Source organism: Zerene cesonia, chromosome 11 (genome assembly GCF_012273895.1).
Source record: "Zerene cesonia ecotype Mississippi chromosome 11, Zerene_cesonia_1.1, whole genome shotgun sequence".
Taxonomy (NCBI): domain Eukaryota; kingdom Metazoa; phylum Arthropoda; class Insecta; order Lepidoptera; family Pieridae; genus Zerene; species Zerene cesonia.
This window is the reverse complement of record NC_052112.1, coordinates 2,851,773-2,874,104: the sequence shown is the minus strand read 5'-3', so window position 1 is coordinate 2,874,104 and position 22,332 is coordinate 2,851,773. Positions and strand designations below refer to the sequence as shown.

General features: G+C 34.4%; 1 protein-coding gene across 6 annotated transcripts in view; it reads left to right on the top strand.

The window, feature by feature from the left end:
- Nucleotides 1–21,849, top strand: part of LOC119829899 (voltage-dependent calcium channel type A subunit alpha-1) — a 54,271-nt gene extending 32,422 nt beyond the window's left edge. The window contains exons 6-40 of one of the 6 annotated variants that reach the window (XM_038352605.1): nt 804–959; nt 1,678–1,898; nt 2,142–2,245; nt 2,355–2,470; nt 3,011–3,070; nt 3,188–3,289; nt 3,657–3,674; nt 4,252–4,449; nt 4,527–4,741; nt 4,814–5,026; nt 5,107–5,280; nt 5,477–5,533; nt 6,302–6,396; nt 6,472–6,594; nt 7,088–7,267; nt 7,904–8,170; nt 8,720–8,863; nt 9,805–10,006; nt 10,094–10,258; nt 11,471–11,581; nt 13,045–13,128; nt 13,276–13,317; nt 14,261–14,443; nt 14,547–14,638; nt 14,808–14,961; nt 15,040–15,167; nt 15,263–15,465; nt 15,542–15,753; nt 16,256–16,291; nt 17,647–17,825; nt 18,036–18,048; nt 19,058–19,176; nt 19,309–19,355; nt 19,514–19,665; nt 21,714–21,849. In XM_038352605.1, the coding sequence (XP_038208533.1) occupies nt 804–959; nt 1,678–1,898; nt 2,142–2,245; nt 2,355–2,470; nt 3,011–3,070; nt 3,188–3,289; nt 3,657–3,674; nt 4,252–4,449; nt 4,527–4,741; nt 4,814–5,026; nt 5,107–5,280; nt 5,477–5,533; nt 6,302–6,396; nt 6,472–6,594; nt 7,088–7,267; nt 7,904–8,170; nt 8,720–8,863; nt 9,805–10,006; nt 10,094–10,258; nt 11,471–11,581; nt 13,045–13,128; nt 13,276–13,317; nt 14,261–14,443; nt 14,547–14,638; nt 14,808–14,961; nt 15,040–15,167; nt 15,263–15,465; nt 15,542–15,753; nt 16,256–16,291; nt 17,647–17,825; nt 18,036–18,048; nt 19,058–19,176; nt 19,309–19,355; nt 19,514–19,584 (4,484 nt within the window). In that variant the 3' untranslated portion in view covers nt 19,585–19,665; nt 21,714–21,849. Of the gene's footprint in view, nt 1–803; nt 960–1,677; nt 1,899–2,141; nt 2,246–2,354; nt 2,471–3,010; nt 3,071–3,187; nt 3,290–3,656; nt 3,675–4,251; nt 4,450–4,526; nt 4,742–4,813; nt 5,027–5,106; nt 5,281–5,476; nt 5,534–6,301; nt 6,397–6,471; nt 6,595–7,087; nt 7,268–7,903; nt 8,171–8,719; nt 8,864–9,804; nt 10,007–10,093; nt 10,259–11,470; nt 11,582–13,044; nt 13,129–13,275; nt 13,318–14,260; nt 14,444–14,546; nt 14,639–14,807; nt 14,962–15,039; nt 15,168–15,262; nt 15,466–15,541; nt 15,754–16,255; nt 16,292–17,646; nt 17,826–18,035; nt 18,049–19,057; nt 19,177–19,308; nt 19,356–19,513; nt 19,666–20,945; nt 21,030–21,698 lie in introns of those variants that run through there. The other 5 variants (XM_038352604.1, XM_038352602.1, XM_038352603.1 and 2 more) reach the window with 5 other exon arrangements.
- The last annotated feature ends 483 nt before the right edge of the window (nt 21,850–22,332 follow it).

The window sequence follows — 22,332 nt, the reverse complement described above, 5'->3', positions numbered from 1 at the left end:
ATGATGTAACTAGCTATACGACCATAGATTGTAGATTTGTTTTACATAGAGGAATGTGCTTGTTTTTTATTTTCTGAATACACTGAATGTTCCAATTCGTTTTTATTTACGCACTTGCGAGACGAAGACATATAAAAAGTTCTTTACGATGTGTAGTTTGTTTTAGTTTGTCTAAACAAGCATATTCTTTTGTAGTAATTTTATTGTTAAGTTAGATGCTAGTACAAGCTATAGTATCGAGTGATATGTGTTTGGCAGTATCATCACGCAGATGCCGGTGGTCGCGCCCGACGTCGACTTCAGGACCTTGCGTGCCATTAGGGTGCTGAGGCCCCTTAAATTAGTATCGGGCGTTCCTAGTGAGTTTATAGTTCATTTTTAGTTTAGCACCTTTAGCATCACTGGCACTAGTTGTTTGTCTATAGTCCTACGTTCTGCAAAATATACCATTACCCCTGCTACCATTATAGCTCTGAGAGTAATGACCACATTCATCGCCACTTTTGATATTTTGCAAAACTAGCGACGTTTCATCACGATTAGTTATTATTTACCTGTAATGCTTTTATTATTATTGTATCTCGTTGACTTATATTAAATATAACAATTAAGGGAATATTCTGTCCTCAATTGGCTTAATTTATTTAATTTGATCATCAAAATTATAGTATCATTTAGACATCCGATATTTCAAAAGTTTATCGTCTTCTCCACATTCATACAAAATTTTCTTGAATCGGTCATCAAAATATTATGTTGTGAAGGTTCTTCTTGATGCATATTATTAATTTTTTTCTACGCAGGTCTGCAAGTTGTGTTGAAGTCCATCATCAAGGCGATGGCCCCGTTGCTACAGATAGGCCTTTTGGTGCTTTTCGCAATTGTCATATTCGCCATAATTGGCCTCGAGTTTTATTCAGGGGCTCTCCATAAGACTTGCTATAGTTTAGAAGATATTAGTAAGTATACATCAAATTAATATTGTTTATAGTGTTTGAATGTTCTATTTAATCGTCACAAAATGTACGAAATAATTGTGTGAATAAAGATAACAATTAAAGTTTATTAGAGAACTCCTACTAGTAAACAAGTTATTCAATTTGTCGCGCTGTGTGCACTCAACTTAAATATTAGGTATTGACCTACTTTCCTCAGTTGCTTTAATGAAGTCAGTATTACTTCGATCCAAGCACCAACTTACTTATCGTTAATTGTGAATATTAAAAAGTTTTGTGTGTCCTTTATTGTGTTCATAATTTCATGGCAGATATTTTCAGATAAGATATTCGTCGCTCGTTTTCCTTTTAAAGAAGTAATTGATTGTATCAATTAAAAATGACATAGATTTTTATTTTGTCCTAAAGATTTTAGTGACTATCTCTATAATTAAGAAAATTAACACTAATGATTGTCCTACACAGACAAAAGAATATTAACCATAATTATACTTAACCACTTCCTTATCTGAAGCTAAAATAGTCCACAACATGATATAGGTTTCCAGTAGACAATTAATCGTATGGATTCATTTATTCATATCATGTGTAGCGTTTGATTCATAATTACACTGCCTTTCAATGATAAAATTGAGCAGAATATTTAAGATGCTCGACTAACTTAATACAATAGATACAATGATCCACAACTAATATGCAATTGCATCAATACACATTCTAGATGAAATAGTTAACGATGGAGACAATCCAACGCCGTGCAACGCGGACAACGAAACGCTCGCCCCGTACGGCGCGCACGTGTGCACGTACGACAAGAGCACGTGCCTCGAGAAGTGGGAGGGGCCCAACAGGGGGATCACGTCGTTCGACAACATCGGCTTCGCTATGCTCACGGTCTTCCAGTGTATCACTATGGAGGGCTGGACTGCCATCCTTTATTGGGTAACAGCATTTGGTGCCCCGTCCAAATTATGATTAACTCTCTCTTATATTTCTTCTATTCTTGATGTCATTTTGATCGATTATTGCTCTATTGTTATCTTTTTCTATTTAACGCTAAAAATACTCTTGATTACGATACGTTCATAGTTACGTGGAACCTGAGTATTCTTTCTTACATTTTTAATAATGACTTAAAGTTATTTTCTGTCAATTACCCGAATGATGGTTCATGATTTGTTTCAGACGAATGACGCATTAGGTAGTACGTTCAACTGGATTTACTTTGTGCCTCTCATAGTATTGGGTTCATTCTTTATGCTCAACTTAGTTCTCGGTGTTCTTAGCGGGTATGTATACAGCATCGTTAGTAGAATCATCAGGTTACCGCCCTCATACATTATTTTTATTGTTTTTTGTTATCTTTCTGTTCAATTTATTAAGTTTTATGATGTTTAGAGAGTTCTCTAATGAAAGAACTCGTGTCGAACGTCGAGCTCAGTTTCAAAAGGAAAGAGCAAGGCAAATGTTCAATCAAGACTTCACGGGGTACATTAACTGGATTACAGAAGCAGGTGTGAAGTGTGATTTGTATGACGCTCGGTGGTTTTGTTTTGCTACGTGCTAATATTGTGGTCTATGTAATTAGACAATTAATTATAATCATGTAACCGAATTCATTAACCATACGCCTGTTTAAAAATAAGTTATTAATTACATAAAATTTTTATTTGTTTTTTTTTTGTTTCCATTTTGTTATCATTAACATTCGTTCATTAATATTAGATTTATAAGATCTCACCTGATTTAATGAAATATTCATAAAACTAATATTTTTTACATCGTTTTTGGAACATAAATGATGCTAAACTCATACTAGTTAGACCCGTAGCATGTGTATCATGTCGCTATTTTTCCAGTGAGTTTGCTAAAGAAAGAGAGAAAGTAGAAAATAGACAAGAATTTCTTAAAATAAGAAGACAGCAAATGCTAGAGAGAGAACTCAACGGTTATGTTGAGTGGATATGTAAAGCAGGTAAGATATTTTTAATGTTATATTATTTGACACAGCACTTGCTGTTGTTAACATTTTAACAAGAAATTATATCTTACAGAGGAAGTTATATTAGCTGAAGAAAGAACAACAGAAGAAGAAAGGATGCATATAATCGAAGGTACCGGTTTTATTATTAACTCAACACGTGTTCTTAAAAAAAAATTCTCACCTTCACTAGCAATTAGGCTTAAGAACCATAAATTAATCTTCATAATGTACATTTACTTTATTTCAGCTCGAAGAAGAGCAGCAGCAAAGAAAAAGTTAAAAAATCTAGGGAAAAGTAAAAGTACTGATACGGAAGAAGAAGAACAGGATGAAGATTGTGGAGATGACGGTCAGTTGATAACTTTTTCGATCATTCATTATTGTTGTGTTGTGGTAGCCCATCAAAGACATTTTAGTTTGTTTTATTTCACCTTTATTGAACTAAATTCATTTTAGTAGTGACGATTTCAAAGGTTTTTATTTAATGGCTCTTCTCTATTATTGTCAAGTAAATTTTAATTCCAATTAAGGAAAAGTAAACTAACTTTCGATCTATTGCTATTAGGTATTGTAAATACAAATTCTAATTTAGTTTGTCATTTTCAAACATCGTAAAAATGAATGTTGCATGCCTTATCTTTTGCCAATATCTAAAAATCTTTAACTCATCCGTCATTACGTACTCGTACTGTATTTTGTGTGTTGGTTGTTTACAGTTCCAAAGAAAAAGCAAGGTATGGGATCAAGCGTGGCGCTGGTAGAATATTCCTTTTCATCTTCTATGTAGTTTAACTAGATTAGAAATAGAAGTAGGATATTAGTCTTCCCTATTAAATTATCATAAAGTCCAACAGTTACACCCTTTTTTATTTAATTTAAAATAGAAATTTTTTGTTTTACCAAAGTTTATCCAAGTTCTATAGCCACCAAAGATCACCCTACCCTTAGTCTAAAGCTTGATTACCATAAAAGCTTTATAAAAAAGAAAGTTACCTTAAAACGTAACATTTAAAGTAATTTTCTGAATGTTATATATATTAGACGTCCCACGGGGGTAGTTGAACGAGATTTATACGTGACACAAGTTTCATGTTGCAACCGAGATTGAATTTCGATATCCAATGCGAGAAGTCCAATTACTCGCGCGGTTCTAAGTTTGGCTTCAATTAAAATATAACCTTACCAGATAAAACTATAATGGACTAGACTTGACATGCTTATTGAAATGAAAAATATTTTAATATATAGTAGAGTATAGATTGTTTTGCTTTGTTACCAATCATTATAATACATGTGCGACAATTACTGCAGGGTTTTTGAAAAGCAAAACGCGATCAGCCGGCAAGTGCGCGGACTTCTGGAGAGCGGAAAAAAGGTTTCGCTTCTGGATCCGGCACACTGTTAAGACGCAGTGGTTCTACTGGTTCGTCATCGTTTTGGTGCTCTTCAACACAATATGCGTAGCTGTTGAGCACTATAGGCAACCTAAGTGGCTTACTTCATTTTTATGTAAGTATTCATTCGTGTTTTTCTATGTTCTGTCAATACATTTAGCTTTTTTTCTTAATTGACTTTTTTTGTTTCAGACTATGCCGAATTTGTGTTCTTGGGGTTATTCATGATGGAGATGTGGGTAAAAATGTATGCTTTAGGTCCTCGTATTTACTTCGAATCGTCATTTAACCGCTTCGATTGTGTTGTCATTTCGGGCTCCATCTTCGAAGTGGTCTGGTCCGAGGTAAAAGGAGGCTCATTTGGTCTGTCAGTCCTGAGGGCTTTAAGATTGTTAAGGATATTTAAGGTGAGATATAACTTCATAATTTAGGTATGATATAGTTGGAATGCAATATTTACTTGACTGTTTATTTTGCAGGTCACAAAATATTGGTCGTCACTTCGTAACCTTGTGATATCTCTTTTGAATTCAATGAGATCAATCATCTCTCTATTGTTTCTCCTATTCTTGTTCATTCTTATCTTTGCACTTCTCGGAATGCAATTATTTGGTGGACAATTTAATTTTGAAGAAGGTACACCACCAACCAACTTCAATACGTTCCCCATCGCTTTACTCACTGTCTTCCAGGTAACTTGGGGGTTTTTTTAATATGGTTGAACATTTTATATGGAAAAGTTACAATCCTATAATGATTTTTACTTTTCCAGATCTTAACAGGGGAGGATTGGAACGAAGTAATGTATTTTGGTATCCAATCTCAAGGAGGTATTCAAAAGGGGATGTTGTATTCGTTATATTTTGTCATCCTTGTATTGTTCGGGAACTATACACTGCTGAACGTGTTCCTTGCTATCGCTGTTGATAACTTGGCCAATGCTCAGGTACGGTGATCCAAATTATATTTTTAAATGGATGATACTTTAGTCGGGCATTAACGCACTTGATTTAATTTTGGCTTCGACTAAAGTAGAATCTACCATAAAATACGGCACTATATAATGTTGTGTGTTGACTGTTTCTGCCCTCCTGTACATTTGACGCTGCTTCTCGTGTAAATGTCGCGTTCTGTATTTACAGGAATTGACCGCAGCTGAGGAGGAACAGGGCGAGGAGGACAAGGAGAAACAATCTCAGGTAATTGGTTTCTGAATCAGAGCACTATGCGAAAGGAATACGCTTTGTCCCACTAAAGAGATTCGTAGACTAAGTGTAGAAGTTGTTGTATGGAAGCGGTTGACTTGCAAAATTTAAAATTTACATACAACAACAAATTTTCCGGCTAATTAGGAATTGGAGAAAGAAATGGATGCATTACACGCGGTTGATCGAAGTCCAAGTCGAGCAAAAAGTCCGGCATCTGCTAGGAAGGTAAAGGAAGATTAGTGGTGGTGCTAAGCTTACCGTGCTCATTGGTTATGGCGACTTAAAATATTGTTGACTTTTAAGGTTCATCATCGCTTATCTCACCTAGCAACAAGCCGGCGACGACGTCTTTTAATATGTTTACTGTTTCTTTGCACATTTATCAATATTTTTCTGTATAATAGTGAATCCAGCAATATTTTAAGTGTATTCGTTCATTATTGGATCGATGTTGCTTCTGTGGGCCGACTATTTTTAAGAAACTAATATGATTTTCAATTTAACGAACATAGGTTTAGAGAATTATACCATTATATTATATGTTGTTTTTATACCGAATTCACAAGTATTTACTGCATATTTCGTATCATTGTTTATTTCTAGAAATGCATGTCGGAGGATAAAATGAATTGACTGTTATTTCAAATCGTACGAAATTTATTAAACATGGAAACCATCATGCTAAGAATACTTAAGTATATTTAATATACAATTTGTGAAATTTACTTAGACAAATTTTAAAATGTCTGTACTTTTTAGAAGGAAGAGGCCAAAAAAGAGGATGAGGAAGTACCAGATGGACCAAAACCAATGCTGCCATATTCGTCCATGTTTATTTTGTCACCTACGAATCCGTGAGTGTTACAATGTTGTTATTTATAATTTAAATCATCAGAAATTTCCAAAATAATAATTGTTCTTGGTTTCAGAATTAGACGAGGCGCACACTGGATTGTAAATTTAAGATATTTTGATTTTTTTATCATGGTAGTTATATGTATGAGCTCCGTGGCGTTAGCAGCTGAGGATCCCGTAGTTGAAGATAGTGACAGGTATGGGGACATTTTGCTTGTTATAATATAGCTACTATATTTAATACATACCTATGGTGCTATGTACTCATCGATAACTCATCTAGAGACATTCATAATTAAACATAAAAAAAATTATGTAAAATGTATTAGCAAGTTCATCAAATAGTTCAAATATTATTACTCTCAATGCGAATTATTATTTATTCTAAAATTTATTTCATATAATAATTATGCTGATATATATTATTCTTTTCATAACTTTAGATTTTATCATATTAAATTTCTTGTAATTTGTTAAAAAAAAAATAGGTGAAACTCTTATTATAATATTCATGCTCCTAGTTTTTATATTTTTATTGTACCCCAATCTTGTTCATCTATATAGATAATATAGATTTCATATAAGGCGTACAAGGTCCGTACTTGTATCATTCCAAATCATCACTAACCTCGATACGTTAATATTTCTACATTCGGTGTTTTTACATTATTCTCCCACAAATGCTCACAGAAACAAAGTGTTGAACTACTTCGACTACGCGTTCACGGGCGTGTTCACGGTGGAGATGCTGCTGAAGATAGTGGACCTCGGCATCCTGTTCCACCCGGGCGCGTACCTGCGCGACCTGTGGAACATCATGGACGCCGCCGTCGTTATATGCGCCCTTGTCAGCTTCGGTTTCGAAATCGGGTCCGTGTGTTTTGTTTATTTATTTTATTTATTTTATTAACTCTTTATTGCTCTTGAAACATCATAAAAACCTTAATATAGATACATTACAAACAAATGGCGGTCTTATCGCTATATAGCGATTTCTTCCAGACAACCAGACGTACAGAGAGAAATTAGATAGAGGAGAGGAGTTTTTATATATTTTTTGTTTTTTTTTTATTTAAGCGCGGAATTTAATTTGTAAGACGTCAAGTTATGTTTTAAAATCGTGTTTTGGAATAGTTTGTATTAATGATTTCTAAATTGAATTTCTTTCGTATATAATGACTTATGAGTATTCTAGTGGGTGATTAATTTACGAGTGTCTATTAATTTACTAGAAATAGATACTGTTTGTATTCTATTAAACCTATAATATGTGTGAAAATATTGTATTTTTCCGTTTGTTAATTCCGTAATTATAAAAAAATAATTACATGTGAATCAGCAATATATAGATGTGAGATAGTTTCATCAATAACATAATCCATCTACACTTACCTTAAAAATTGTCTTCATTTTAAAGAAAATCATAAATATTCCTCCAATCATAGGACTAGAAAACAATACGAGCAGAGACACAATATTTGACTGATGCGTTTCTTTTTGTTACAGAGGCATAAAGAAAGGGGCGGGGCAGAATCTGTCCACAATAAAGTCGTTAAGAGTGTTAAGAGTGCTCAGACCTTTAAAAACTATTAAACGTGTTCCCAAGTTAAAAGCAGTGTTTGACTGTGTTGTGAACTCTTTGAAAAATGTCATAAACATTCTCATTGTGTACATATTGTTTCAATTCATATTCGCTGTAATTGCAGTTCAACTTTTTAATGGTAAATTTTTTCACTGCAACGATATTAGTAAGAACACTTTTGAAGACTGCCAGTGAGTATTCGTTTTTGTTCATATTTTAGATGTAAGCTAGATGTGTAAATCAGAATGAGTAGTTATTGCAATTAAGAAATGTACTATACATTTAAATGTTGTTCAAACATTACCTGATGAATTTGAAGGTCTTTGAAGTTTTCAAACTTATAATAAAACATTGAATCGTAATTTCCAGTTTAAAATGCCTTAATACATAAGTATTTATACTTTCATATATCAATAATAATTAACAAAGCTAAGAAAATCCAGTGTATTTATTATTCCAATTTCGTCATTATATATGATAACATTATCATCATAAATCTCTCTAGAAATCTCCGCCCACAAAACGTCTCAAATTCATGATATCTATAAACTAAATGAAAATATAGCATTATAAAATGGTCTGTGGGGTTTCGGCGCTGCGTGCTGTATTACAAGCCACGGCTTAGCAACAGATTCACCAATTATCAGATAAATTTTCATTGTATAACTTATTTTTAAGCAACTTATGTATCCTCATTGGTGACGCAAAATTATGATTAATAAAAAAATAAAAATTTGTAGAGGGTCGTATTTCGAGTACGAGTCGAACAGCCTGCTGCCGCGCGTCAGCAAGCGCCAGTGGACGACGCAATCCTTCCACTACGATAACGTCGCGAGCGCGATGCTCACGCTGTTCGCGGTGCAGACCGGGGAGGGGTGGCCACAGTATGTCGTTTGTTTGTTACCACAGATAATATTATACTACTAGCATACCCGCCCACGCGGTGCTGTGGCTGAGTAATCATTAAAAATATTAAGATTATAAATTATTGGGATAATTAATCCAAATAAAAACTATCCTGTATCTTAAGTTGGATCAAATTACACATAAAATGACAAATTTCATCAAAATCGGTTGAGTTGGTGAAGAGTTCTTTGGGAACATACATCATGACATTGGATTTTTAAATATTAAGATACAGTGACATTATTGTAGACTCGCCGTCCTCACTACGCCGGGGTTGCCCCGAATAATCTACACTTCACACTAATATTATAAATGTGAAACTTTGTTTGCTTGAAACTACTGAACAGATTTTGATGAAATTTGGTAGGTATACAGTCAGTATAACTTTTATCTCGATTAAATGCTCCCTTGGTATGAAGCGTCTAGTAACAAAATAAAATATAAGTTTAACCCTGACTGCTACGAAGAGATTACCCTAATAAATAGATATAATATATGGATTTGTTTGTCGGTCAGTTAAAATAATAACCAATGTATGAAAATATTCGTCAAAAAGTTTCAAATAGATTAAAAATTGATTGATAAATTTCCCTGGAATTATTAGAAAGTTCGGCCCTGCGGCCCGGAGCTGATATTATTATAAATAATATAATAAAGCTTGAAGAGTATTCGATATTAAACTTTAATGCATAATAAATTATCATACGTTTTACGGAACGAATTTTCTTTCCCCGCAAATACATAATTAATAAAGAATATATCAGATGATTCCGTCTTCATCATTACCTATTATAGAACTATTGTATAATACACAAAGTATTTCAAGCGTCTGCATAGTGTATAGCTGATTTTTAAACTTCTTAATGCTTTTAACGACAAGTACGTTTGTAATTTTAACTGAGGTTCTCTTTTTCCACAGAGTATTACAAAATTCGATGGCCGCCACGTACGAAGATAGGGGACCTATACAAAATTTTCGAATAGAAATGTCCATATTTTACATAGTTTACTTCGTGGTGTTTCCGTTCTTCTTCGTTAACATATTCGTAGCTTTGATTATTATTACGTTTCAAGAACAGGGTGAAGCTGAATTGCAAGATGGCGAAATAGATAAAAATCAGGTAACATATGAGACATATCAAGGAAATAGTTTTATGTACAACAACTTTCATACATAAACAAGATGCATAATAACAATGTTATTACAGAAATCGTGTATAGATTTCACAATAGAAGCGCGACCTCTAGAGAGGTATATGCCAAGTAAAAGGGGGAGTATTAAGTACAAAGTATGGAGAATAGTTGTCTCTACGCCTTTCGAGTATTTCATCATGGCGTTGATTGTTCTCAACACGTTATTGCTTATGATGAAGGTATGTATTGCTATATTGACTAAACATATATACATAATGTTACTTTATTAATGAATTATTTTAGGATTCTTTAATAAGATACTACTGCGTTGCGCTTAAATTTCCAAGCTTCATTTGTTATATTAATCATTTATATAAATAAATATAATTTTTAATGAAACGTAAACGCTGGCAAAGCTAGGGCATACAAGGAAATAACCAACAAAACGCACTAAATGTGGTTTAGAAATTCACGTATACAGTAGGTTGTAAGTCGACACAAGGCTTATTTGGTTTAGATCTTCCCTCAAGCTCACAACAATGCACTAAACCAAATTAGTAATGTGTATCGTCCCTTATGTTAATCGGAACCAACTACATAAAACGTGAAAGTCTCACAAACACTTAGCGAAACGTAGACATAGATTCAAACTGATAATTGGCAAACTCTAGTACTGCCAAAGGTACAAACACACACACAAACACAACACAGAGAACGCTAGTGTCTCGGCGTCAGTGTACACAGCATCGGAATGCGCCGTTTTCCAAATTATACCAGCATTATCGTCAAGTGTGTCGCCAATATTATTTGTGTTCTCATTACGTGTTTTATGTTCGGTGTTTCTTTCTTCCTGGCTTGCTATTTTTTAATATATTTATATGTCCGTATAAATGTGTTTGCACGATAACCTATCCATCCTGCACAACCGCTGCACCAGACTGGTTATAATTTATTCGGTCCGAAGTGCTTGTGAATGCACAACTTTCAAAATCGATTACGTGGCATGGGCCATACGTGTTGTTCGTGTTGCATGATTTATGATAAGATCTATCTGTCTTTTATGTGGAAAATGCATGATCGAAGTACGGCCTTAAGCCAAGCAATATGTGGTGGGGCTTTGTGCTGCTTGATCTTAATCCAAATTTCTTAAATTCCAAAAAATAAATAGTCCACGTTGTGAAGAGCTTACAACTGCTAATTGAATATTTCTATTTTCCAAATTTATCAATCTTCTCCTCAGTCCCTCTTGTTCCAAATCACGAATCCAGTTTTACGATATTATTTATGTATTGCACTTCATTTATTTAGTTTTACGTTAATGCTCGATTAGTTTGATTAAGAATCCATGTCCCATTATAAAAGTAGGTAATACTTAGAAAATCAAACTATATAATAAATGAATATATTTTCTTTGTCACGGGATTATCCGACTTCTCATCACAAAATGGCAGTACTATAACCAAAATGACCTCTACGCGGATATCCTAAAGTATTCAAATATGGGGTTCACTGGTATGTTTTCCGTGGAAACTGTGTTGAAAATCATCGCTTACGGTGTCAAAGTAAGTACACACCTTACACTGTTTGAGCAGACACTGCAGTATTCATAGAAACAGAAACAAAAATACAAATGTACTCTTTCTGCTACTAACATAACTTTTTATACTTACATGACTGTATGGGATATTGTGAAACCAAGTAAATATTGTCCTTCCCGAGTGTCCTATAGCAATTCTCTTTGAAGAAAGTTAAGTCTGTAAATGTTTTTGTTGCGTCAGTATTTGCATGATTCGATGTTGATGCATGACAACCTTCGACCACTTCTCACTTACTCGAGGCTTAATACACCCTTCGCTGTCACCAATGTTTTTTAAATGTGATATTTCTCAGCCTATGCCAGAAGCTCTGACAATAAGGTAAGAAAGGACTAACTTTTCAATGCTTTTGTTTACAAGGTAAGTACACAAAGATTTTTATTAATATTGAATGAAGGCGTATGTTTAATGTTCGCCGGCATGCCCAGAGCCTAAGCATGTTGCACGTGCACTGTTCACGAAGATCGATAACAAAACAGTTATCAGTATCAAATGACAAACAAATCACACACACATACACACTGATACGAAAAACAGGACATCTTGCGATTATGATAGTGGGTAGTCTTATATTTTTGTAATAAGCTACATACTAGAAAACTTTTGGCTAATGTTTAGGATTGGGAATATGCTCATATGTTTTTATGCTAGTTTAGACTAACGGCGTTACTGATGTAAATCTAAAAGTATTGGTATTGGTTTTATATTAGTTTCACGAGGCTCCGACAGTACTCATGGACGTGTTAACAGTCATGAACATTGTCTTTACGTTCTTCTTCCTACTCGAGACCGTTCTGAAGTTAATTGCATTCGGATGTACGGTAAGAATCATCCATTTTAACTAAGCACAATGCCATCCAACATCATCTCCATGATCATTATTATAAATATTATCGTTTATGAAAGTGGATATGACGTGTTGGAAATATGGAAGATGATTTTGACGTTAATCGATTATTGCTAAAATATTTTAGTTGTTAATATTTTATTTGATACTTTAAGCTATCGAATAACATCGAAATATCTTCGTCACGTTTTTGATCTCTTGAATTTTTAGTTTAGCTAATAATATTCAATATGGACTTGAATATACTCGTATATTTTATTATATAGAATTTGTTCTAAAGTTTTGAAATGCAGCTTTTTTCATATTTAGGTATTCATTTTTAATAGTCTGATCATTTAGTAAAATATTTTAATCATTTGACTTTTATCAAAGAGAGTTGCCACCTGTATTTGATTTTGTTAATGATGAAATGAAAAAGAAGGCGTACATTTGTTTAAAAAATATAGATTTGTATTGTATTATTGTGAATATAGATGTTTCCAAATTTTCAAACTTGAACAGTCTATATCTTTTTTAATGATTTATCACAAAATAATTATGGTACACTTGTTAAAAAATTAAAACATATTTTTATAATTTTCAGAATTTTTTCAAAGACCCTTGGAATACATTTGATTTCATTACGGTCATTGGAAGTATAATTGATGCCCTAATCATGGAATTCGGCGTGAGTATTATACTTTTTACTTCTTCATACCATCTACATTTTTATTTCTTTCTGTTTATATTCTTTATTCTCAGCGATGGATACGAACATTCAGTTTTGTTTCCATATTTTATATCATTAAATGTAAGATCTGTATCCTGATTACAGAGTGACCTTGCTGAAAACTGTGCTGACATATCCTGTCAGCAGGTAAAGAAAAAATGTGTGGTTTACTACGAGTTTTAGACTTTGAAAAGATTCGTGTGAATTAGATTTTGTCTATACGAATTCAGTGTTTGTAGAGCTAGATTATAAATTTTTCATAGATTCGTAGATTTGAAGTATTTCGATTGGCTAGGTAATTGTTCTCATGTCATTAAGTTTGTATGTGAAAAAGTTTAGAATTCATCTTTAGTTTATTTGCTAGATTTAGCAACGTTGTACCTTTTTTGAGTCAATGGTATTTGGACCAGTTCGAAGTAGTTATTATAAAATGATAAGTAAATTATTGATTAATAAGAATAGATAGTCTCTATTTGATTACTTAATAGAATTTGAAGATTGGAAAGCTTCAAATAATAGTATAATTTATTGTCATTTCTTTGTAATTCACACGTCTTTGCCTTTAAGTGTTAAATTTAAAAACATTATTTTTTAGTATGAAATCAACATTATATTTATGATAGACTATGTGAATTACATTTTTATCAGACATTTTCTTAGTTATATGCCTAAATTCAGATTAGTCGTTTCAGATGAGATAATCAGTTCCTACGAATTTAATTTGCTTTATGTGGTATTGCTAAAAAAAGCGAATGGTAAAACTTTTCGATTGATAATTTTATTTCTTGTCGTAGACATACGTAAAGTACTACATAAAAAAGCGAAAAATAATGATGATAGTGAATGAATATAAAAACACGATGTGACTAAAGGCGTAGATGTTTTACCCATAGAATAGTGTATTTACAAATTAATATAGCAATTTTAATAGATGTTCCATATTTTCTACGAGTCACTTTCTGTAATTTGCAAATATCTAAAATGAATTTTAATGTTCACTTCTTTAGACACAACTTAGATAATTACAGAAGGTTGCTTGTGCTTTCACGTGATGTGTTTTTATCCTTATAATACTCGGTGATATTTATAGGAAAACACGTTCAACGTCGGTTTCCTCCGCCTGTTCCGAGCCGCGCGACTGATCAAGCTGCTCCGACAGGGCTACACCATCCGAATACTTCTCTGGACATTCGTGCAGAGTTTCAAAGCCTTACCCTATGTGTGCCTTCTCATCGCGATGTTATTTTTCATCTATGCCATCATTGGAATGCAGGCATGTTGATTTTAAAATTTAATCTAATTTATTCCTCGCTGTATACGTCTGTTCAACGTTCTATGTAGAAATGTGGTTTTTATTAATTTGCAATTGTTCACAGGTGTTTGGAAATATAGAATTAGCAGCAGAGTCTGATATGAATAGACACAATAATTTTCGGAGTTTCATCCAAGCTCTTATGTTATTATTTAGGTAAGTTGTTTTTGCCGTGAAAATTAGAACTCGTGCCATTGAGTGACTTTGCGTTATCCATAAACAGTTAATCAATAGAATGGTGAACTACTATATGATCATAGAAATAAATAAAATATTCAATTTGAATACCAGAGAGTTATTTTATAAAGGCATTTTTGTGATATAGATGTGCAACGGGAGAATCTTGGCCAAACATTATGTTGGCGTGTCTCAAACCTGCCAAATGTGATAGGGAAGCCGGAAAGCCACCGAGCGAAGTGTGCGGGAGCACGCTCGCGTACGCATATTTTGTTTCTTTCATATTCTTCTGTTCGTTCCTGGTGAGTTTTTTTACATAATTAGACTTAATTCTTCTTCACTTATTTCGAAATTGTCATCAATATTAATTTCCGTTCTAGATGTTGAACTTGTTTGTTGCCGTTATTATGGATAATTTTGACTACTTGACAAGAGACTCGTCGATTCTCGGTGCCCATCATCTTGACGAGTTTGTTAGGATATGGGCTGAATACGATCCAAATGCAACGTAAGTTATTTGTGAATTTGATGTTTGCGACAACAAATATAAATACTGTTTAGATTATGATATTTACTTAAAAATGGCTTTCGTTATTATTTTAGGGGGAAAATTCATTATACAGAGATGTATGATATGTTAAAAAACATGGACCCACCGCTTGGGTTCGGTAACAAATGTCCCAATAGATTAGCATATAAAAAATTAATTAGGATGAATATGCCACTAGACGAAGAAGGGAAAGTAAATTTTACAACCACACTTTTTGCGTTGATTCGCGAAAATTTGAGTATAAAAATGAGATCAGGTAAGTTTTGGTTTATATAATACACAGCCAACAGAGAAAATACAGTTTTCAAATATTGACACTAATAAATAAATAGCGGAAGAAATGGACCAAGCCGACGAAGAACTCAGGGAAACAATAACCCGCATTTGGCCGCTCCAAGCGAAGAAAATGCTTGACTTGCTGGTGCCTCGAAGTGATGTTCTCAATGCTGGAAAACTAACTGTGGGCAAAATATACGCAGGACTTCTTATCCTGGAGAGTTGGAGATCGACTAGGTTTGGCCAGACTGAACCACAGGGCGTTCCGGTAAGAAATCCTTTGTATATAATATAATTTACACAATTCTGTTATTGATCTTGTTATTGATATGGCATAAATGTCTATTCTATTGAGGTACGTAGGCCCCAAATGAAGCCAGAGATATAAATAGTACGCTTAATACAGATAACATTATATTTTATAGAGACTGTAACTTTGAGCCAAATGTAAAAATTGATGAATAGGTATAATGACACTGTTTAAAGATGTAGTGACTGTTAATTATCCCTTGTCTCCTTTATATTTAGATGATGACTGACACGTTATAGTTAGCAACCTAGCGTTGTGTTGTTTTTGTGGATGTATTGTTGTGAATATTGATGTTCCATTTAAATTACCATGTATGTATATATTTCGTGTGGAAAGTGTTACTTGAGCACTGATTGGCTTTGTGTTAGCTATTCCATTTACGGAACAAGTACAACAATACAGGATCACTTAGTTGAAATCGACTCTTATGAGTCGACTACATTGGTGGTTTACTTTTCAGGCATTCAGCGAGAATAGCCCTACGGCCAATCAGCCGGTAGTATTAAATATTTTACGGAACGAAAGTTTTAACTACCTTTTTCTTGCACTATTTAGATTTTGGTTTTTGTTTATCATGAATCTCTTCCGCATCGTGTTTGATTAATGATTTTATCTAAAAGTACATTAAACGAGTCCACGGACACGATGGTCGATAATGAATAGTTTCACTTCCCGTAAATGACACATTTAGTTGTTCTAATAACCCATAAGATTTAGTTACATAAAATCGCACCTCACTGGTAGTTTGGACAAACCTGTGCTAGATGAGTGCACAATTTTGTCCAGTGTAATGATCAGTTCTACAGCCTGTCCAGGCTTCTATCAGAAGTGTACCTAGTAACCTGTCCTATAGTTGCAAAATACATAAATAGCAGCATCTAGAGATTTGTGTCCGTGTTAAGCAGTGTTTTGAATTTTTGGTAGAGTTAGAAATGTGTCCTTTGTAGATTTGTTTTCTATTTTGTGACGTTTTTGCTACCCACTTACAATTTTATTTGGAATGAATTTTATATAGTTTTAAATAACAATAATTTTTCATAAAATTTTGCATGGAGTTTGATTTGAGAGTTTCTGTGTGCAGTTTTGATATACACACTTTCACATTAGCGTTTTAAATTACATTTTGGCTCAATTATTTGTTCATTCATTATAGAAGCCGTATGTGATATGTGATATGATAAAATGCTTTCTATGATCTGCTGCATTTACCCCTAATTTTACATTTGCATTTTGGTCATGAAGGTCATGAAGTCACAATAAAATATTGTGCATGCATACTAACAATATAAAGACAGACATAAATTATATACTAAATATGTAATATATGTATACTATATAAAATACATGTAAATAAATTCATGTTGGTCTTCAAACCAATTGCCTCTGGCTTCAAACTTATATATTGCACATAAACTAATCAGCTGTTATAAATGTCTCACAGTCGCTTTTACTCGGAAGCTCTGCATTCTTCACAAAGACTCTCAACATTTACTTTCAGCATACTGGATATATAACGGACACTCAACAAGTACCAACTACAAGCGTAACACGCCTACAACTAACATGATATTCTAATTAGTATTTCCCCAGATATCTAGCAGCATACATCACATAAACGCCATGAACATAACAACAGTCGACATACGCCCATTTTAGAGTGTTGGCAATTAGCGTTACAAATGAGATTTGTTAGTAAGATATTGTACCGGCGTTGTGTGAATCATTTGCGCAGACTCATGGTAGTTTAGTGTAATTCAACATCTATCGCTGCCAAAGAATGATGCTTTGGTGTACATGAGAATGCGCAAGTGAATGACGGACGGAGAACGTGAAGTTAAATGGCTGGTACAGAAGGCGTCCTTCTTTAACTGCTTGCTGGATGTGGCTGCGACGGGCCTGGGCCACGGCTCGCGGACTGGCTCGCTAAGTCAAGAAGGACAAGCTATCACTGTACCGACAACTGAAAACCATGTAGATGATCCGCACACTTTAGCTGACCTCGCAAGACGTAGCACACGGAAGTCTCACAAGTAAGGACCATTTTCTCCTATGAATTTATTTAATTCTATTAAGGTTTAAATTAAGGACTATGTTTACCTACCACCAGAGTGTTCTTTTTTAAATTTTATAGGGCTATAAAATGCAAATCTTTTTCGTTTTACCATTTAATTTCATTGAAAAATAATCATAATTAACGCAATATTGAGAAGTCTTTTAAAATTCCATTTATTTTGTTTCAGAAACAACAAAAAGGTGAATACCTTGCGTAAAGGATGAATAGATAATAAAAATATCGCATACTTGTTGTGTGACATGGCTATGGATAAGTGTCCCTGATTTATTTGCATTAAGCAGTGGGAGTTCTATAAAATAACAGAAAATTTGTGGCGATGTATAAATATAGTTTTGGTGTGCTATAGAATATCATATTGATGCACTTTGTTATAGATAGTTGATGTTGTAACTTTGTTAGATTTCTGTTGCGATATTGAATTTGATGGATAATACTTTATCATAAATCGATGTTTATTTGTTGTGTCCATTAACATGTTAATTTGTTATTTTAGGTTAATTATGTAATAAACCCTATTAAGGCCTTAGGCCCGTTACGTGTTTCAGTAATTATATCGAAATAGATTGTGCTGTTCTGATATTAATTTTTCATTTGAATTTTTACAGATGGTTATTCATGTTTAGGTAATATTTTCAGTACGATAGGATATTTTAAAGTAGTGGACCATGAATGTCTATAAACTATGTTTTTGTATTATTTCTATAGTGGATGGTAAATGTTTAACTGTAATAAAAGAATAACTGTAATATTGTTTGTTAGACACAACACTCATATCAACAAGAAACTATACTTACAAATCTGACATGACATGCATTTCCATACGCAAATTAACAAAACAATCAATTCTCAACATGATGCGTGATCTATGCATCACTAATAGTTTCAGTCAACAACTGCATGCCATTTTCTTAAATAACTTAGTACTTATTTCCTATATTTAGATTCTCTAAATAACTTTACAGAGATACCGGTAAGTACGTGAATATTGAATGTAATGCACGAGCACGATTGCATGCATAGCAACTCAATTATAAATTTGTATTTTTAACAAAACTTTAAGTCTTGCTTCTCCACAGCATTTTGTAAATATGGGACAGAATTTTTTTCATGTATCATATATTTTTGCCTTTATTTATCGGTACCAGCGGTTGTTGAATATTACCTAATTTGGTTATATGAATTCTTTAGGTCTTGGAGTTGCAGGATGTGGGATCACACCACGCCTCAATGGAATCTTTAGACGAGGCGAGGTTACAAGCGCCTCATGCGTATCAAAACGGACACCACGGGAGATCATCTAGCTTAAGGTAATGTTTTATTATGCTGTACACTATTTAGGCGAGTTGATTCCCTTTGGAATTTCCATTTGCTCATAATCAACGCTCCTAGTTTTGTCAATTTATTTTATGATTTTATTTTTCTTTTCTTTTATTTTGTAGTGCCGTCGAAGATGTCATAGCTCTGAAATTTATCGTAGTAGAAGGGGGTATGTTACCTATGCAGAGATTTGTCGACTAATTTTATTTATATGAATGTATATCTACTAACCTTCTTATGCATGGTACCTACCGTTAGCATGACTATAATTGTTACCTTTCAGAAAATAAGATATTCTTAATATTGAAATATCGATTCTATATTTAGACGTACACCAAGTCCGAGAAGACGGCATTACGGAGGCTACCATCACGAAATCGGCTTTTCCGACACAGTGAATAATGTCGTGGAGATAGTCAAACATGAACACCACAGGCACGGACGTACACACAGGGCTCCACATCATTACCATCCGCATGGTAGGTGCCCTTTTTCAATTCTTTCAGCTAAATGCTAAATGGTACTGAATTCCATTGAGATATATCCCAATATTGATCACATGAATCTGACGGTAGCACGTCGGTCTAATGTTGTAAAATAATTGTTGAATTCAATAAAACTTTTGATTATTATAACTGTCGCTAAACTTATCATATCGACAGATTCATTTTGGCTTATCGCTAAAGCAAACATCTCGAGCGTTTTAAAAACTTATAATCGAATTGAATTTTGGAAACAAAAATATATTTTCGAGGTCCTACTTCTGACTTCTATGGTTTAATTTATCAATTATATCATAATAGTATTCACACATATCAATGTTTTTCTTTTATCATAATCATAAATATTATATTATTTCATTTAGATTCAGTTTTTGTGACCCAACAGTTTTGCAAACATTTTTCTTCTCATGAAGTTACTCTGAAAGTTTTGTGAGAAGATTGGAATTTTAGCTTACAAGTAGCCGTAGATTTCCATAATTTGTAGATGTAGCATTAAGATATATACAGCAAAGCTATTTAATATTAAGTTAGTACATTTAGTAAACAATTGTACCTTAGTTATATCGAAGAACCATGATAATCGATTAGATTTGTACAATGAGTAGCTAATTAATTCCTTTAATAAAATTTGTCTCCCTATTGCTCATTTAGTGAAACCATTATCCAGTTTATCAGGCTAATATCTTATATAATAGATAGACTAGAATAAGTAATATGTAACCGGTTATATATAATCAGGGCCTGTTTAGACACGAGTTGAAATGATTGGTTTGTGATAATTTTGTAATATAGATATTTTGTAAAAATAAATTGATTTGCCTGCTGCATGTTCACATAAACATTGGAGCCCGTACTGGCTGCACAGTTGTATATGCTTCATTGATAAGCTCTCGAAAGATGCCTCAATCGCATGCACGTCAACTGCAACTGTATCATGCAGCATGCAAACGCTTAATAGTTAAATTTTAGTTTAAACAAATTTATATGTTGTTTTATACGTTTAAAGTAGAATTTAATATTTAATCAACATATTGTATTGAACATAGAATGACAACAAATATTTAACACACAGATTTAATTAGCGAATCAGTAAAAGATGATTACAAAAGTAGAAACATTTACTCCTGTCCTTAATCCAAAACTTTTAGCGTCACTTTCATGAGCAAAAGTAAAGATTGTTAAATATGATATGGGTCGGTAAACCGACGGGCGTAGGGTAAAGCGTGGTGAAAGGTACATGAAGGTATTCCTGACAGCAGGGAAGGAGTGGAGGGCGCCCTATCCTACGACCAGCCTGAGCCTGCCCTCGCGGTCGCCCAGCCCGCCACACCACACCTACGGTGAGATCCACTCGCCACATACACCGGACCACATAGCATCAACAATATAATATGCTGAGCTTGAGCAATCAGTACAACAACTCCAGAGCGGGCACTGAATGGAATAACACTATGCTAAACATACATTCAGTCCTAGCTCTTCAAATAAACTTTCATTGCATTTCACAATCGAAGTCATTAAAACTTTGCAACGAAACACACGCAAAATATTCATGAGATAGGATACTCATAACCAGAATAAAACTTGGCACTATTCACCATGGTCGATATCTTCCCTTACCTGTAAGTCCCTATATTAAATAATGGAAAATTTGTAAAGCAAAAGGTCTAATTTAACAGCTGAAATTGGCAATATTAAATATGCATTCGAAGGACCTTTTGCTGCGTAAACCAGCATACCCATATTTGCACGATTACTTGTCAATGCGTCTATCTCCGTGCGCTATAATTGTGAGAAACGTGCAAATTAAATTGTGTGTTATCATAAGAAAATTGTTTGCACATCTGTTTATTGTTAACCTCGCTATATATTTTTCATTACAATGTTTATTTTCCTTGCTTTTCGATCATCATGTTCGAATTCAACATTCACGTACGATTGTGTATGCCGAGCGCTCGGTTCGAATGCATGTAGTCAGGTCGAGAACAACCCGATTATTCAAAGGACAGTCTGGGCACCCATAGGTGGCGACCGGGAGCGTGACCGGGAGCGCGAGTGGCGCGAGTGGCGCGACCGCTCGTGGGAGCGCGAGGGCGCGCGCCGCGGCCGCGGCCGCCAGCTGCCGCCCACGCCCACCAAACCGTCCACGTTACAGGTCAAACAGCAGCCACCCTTCACCAGAATTAGCCACAGCCCGTCGCACGTAAGTTGCCGCCGCATCTCTCCCTCGACTATTTCCTACCTACGCAATGCATTTACCTATCGATTGAATTTCTTTGACAGTTATCGTTAAGGCCTACTGTACGAGAACCTTTAGAGCCTTTACACGATGAGTACGAATATGGCCGGGAAGTTGAAAGACTGATACACCGAGATTATAGATCTAGGGAAAGGTAAGATTAGAAGCTTAACCGAGATAGACATTAGAGTAGCTGCAAATCCGCCGTTAGTGCAACTAGTTTCCGATCGCTAAGAGTGCGTGTTGTCCGAAAGGATCGATACAACAGTTGCATATAATTCTAGGCGCGGTTGGGGCTACGAAGCGGAGCGTGGAGCGCGGACATATGAGGCGCCGCTGAGCTACGAGGCGGCGCTGGCGATGGGGCGCGGCGGCGGCGCGGCGGGCGCGGCGCCGCGGCTGCC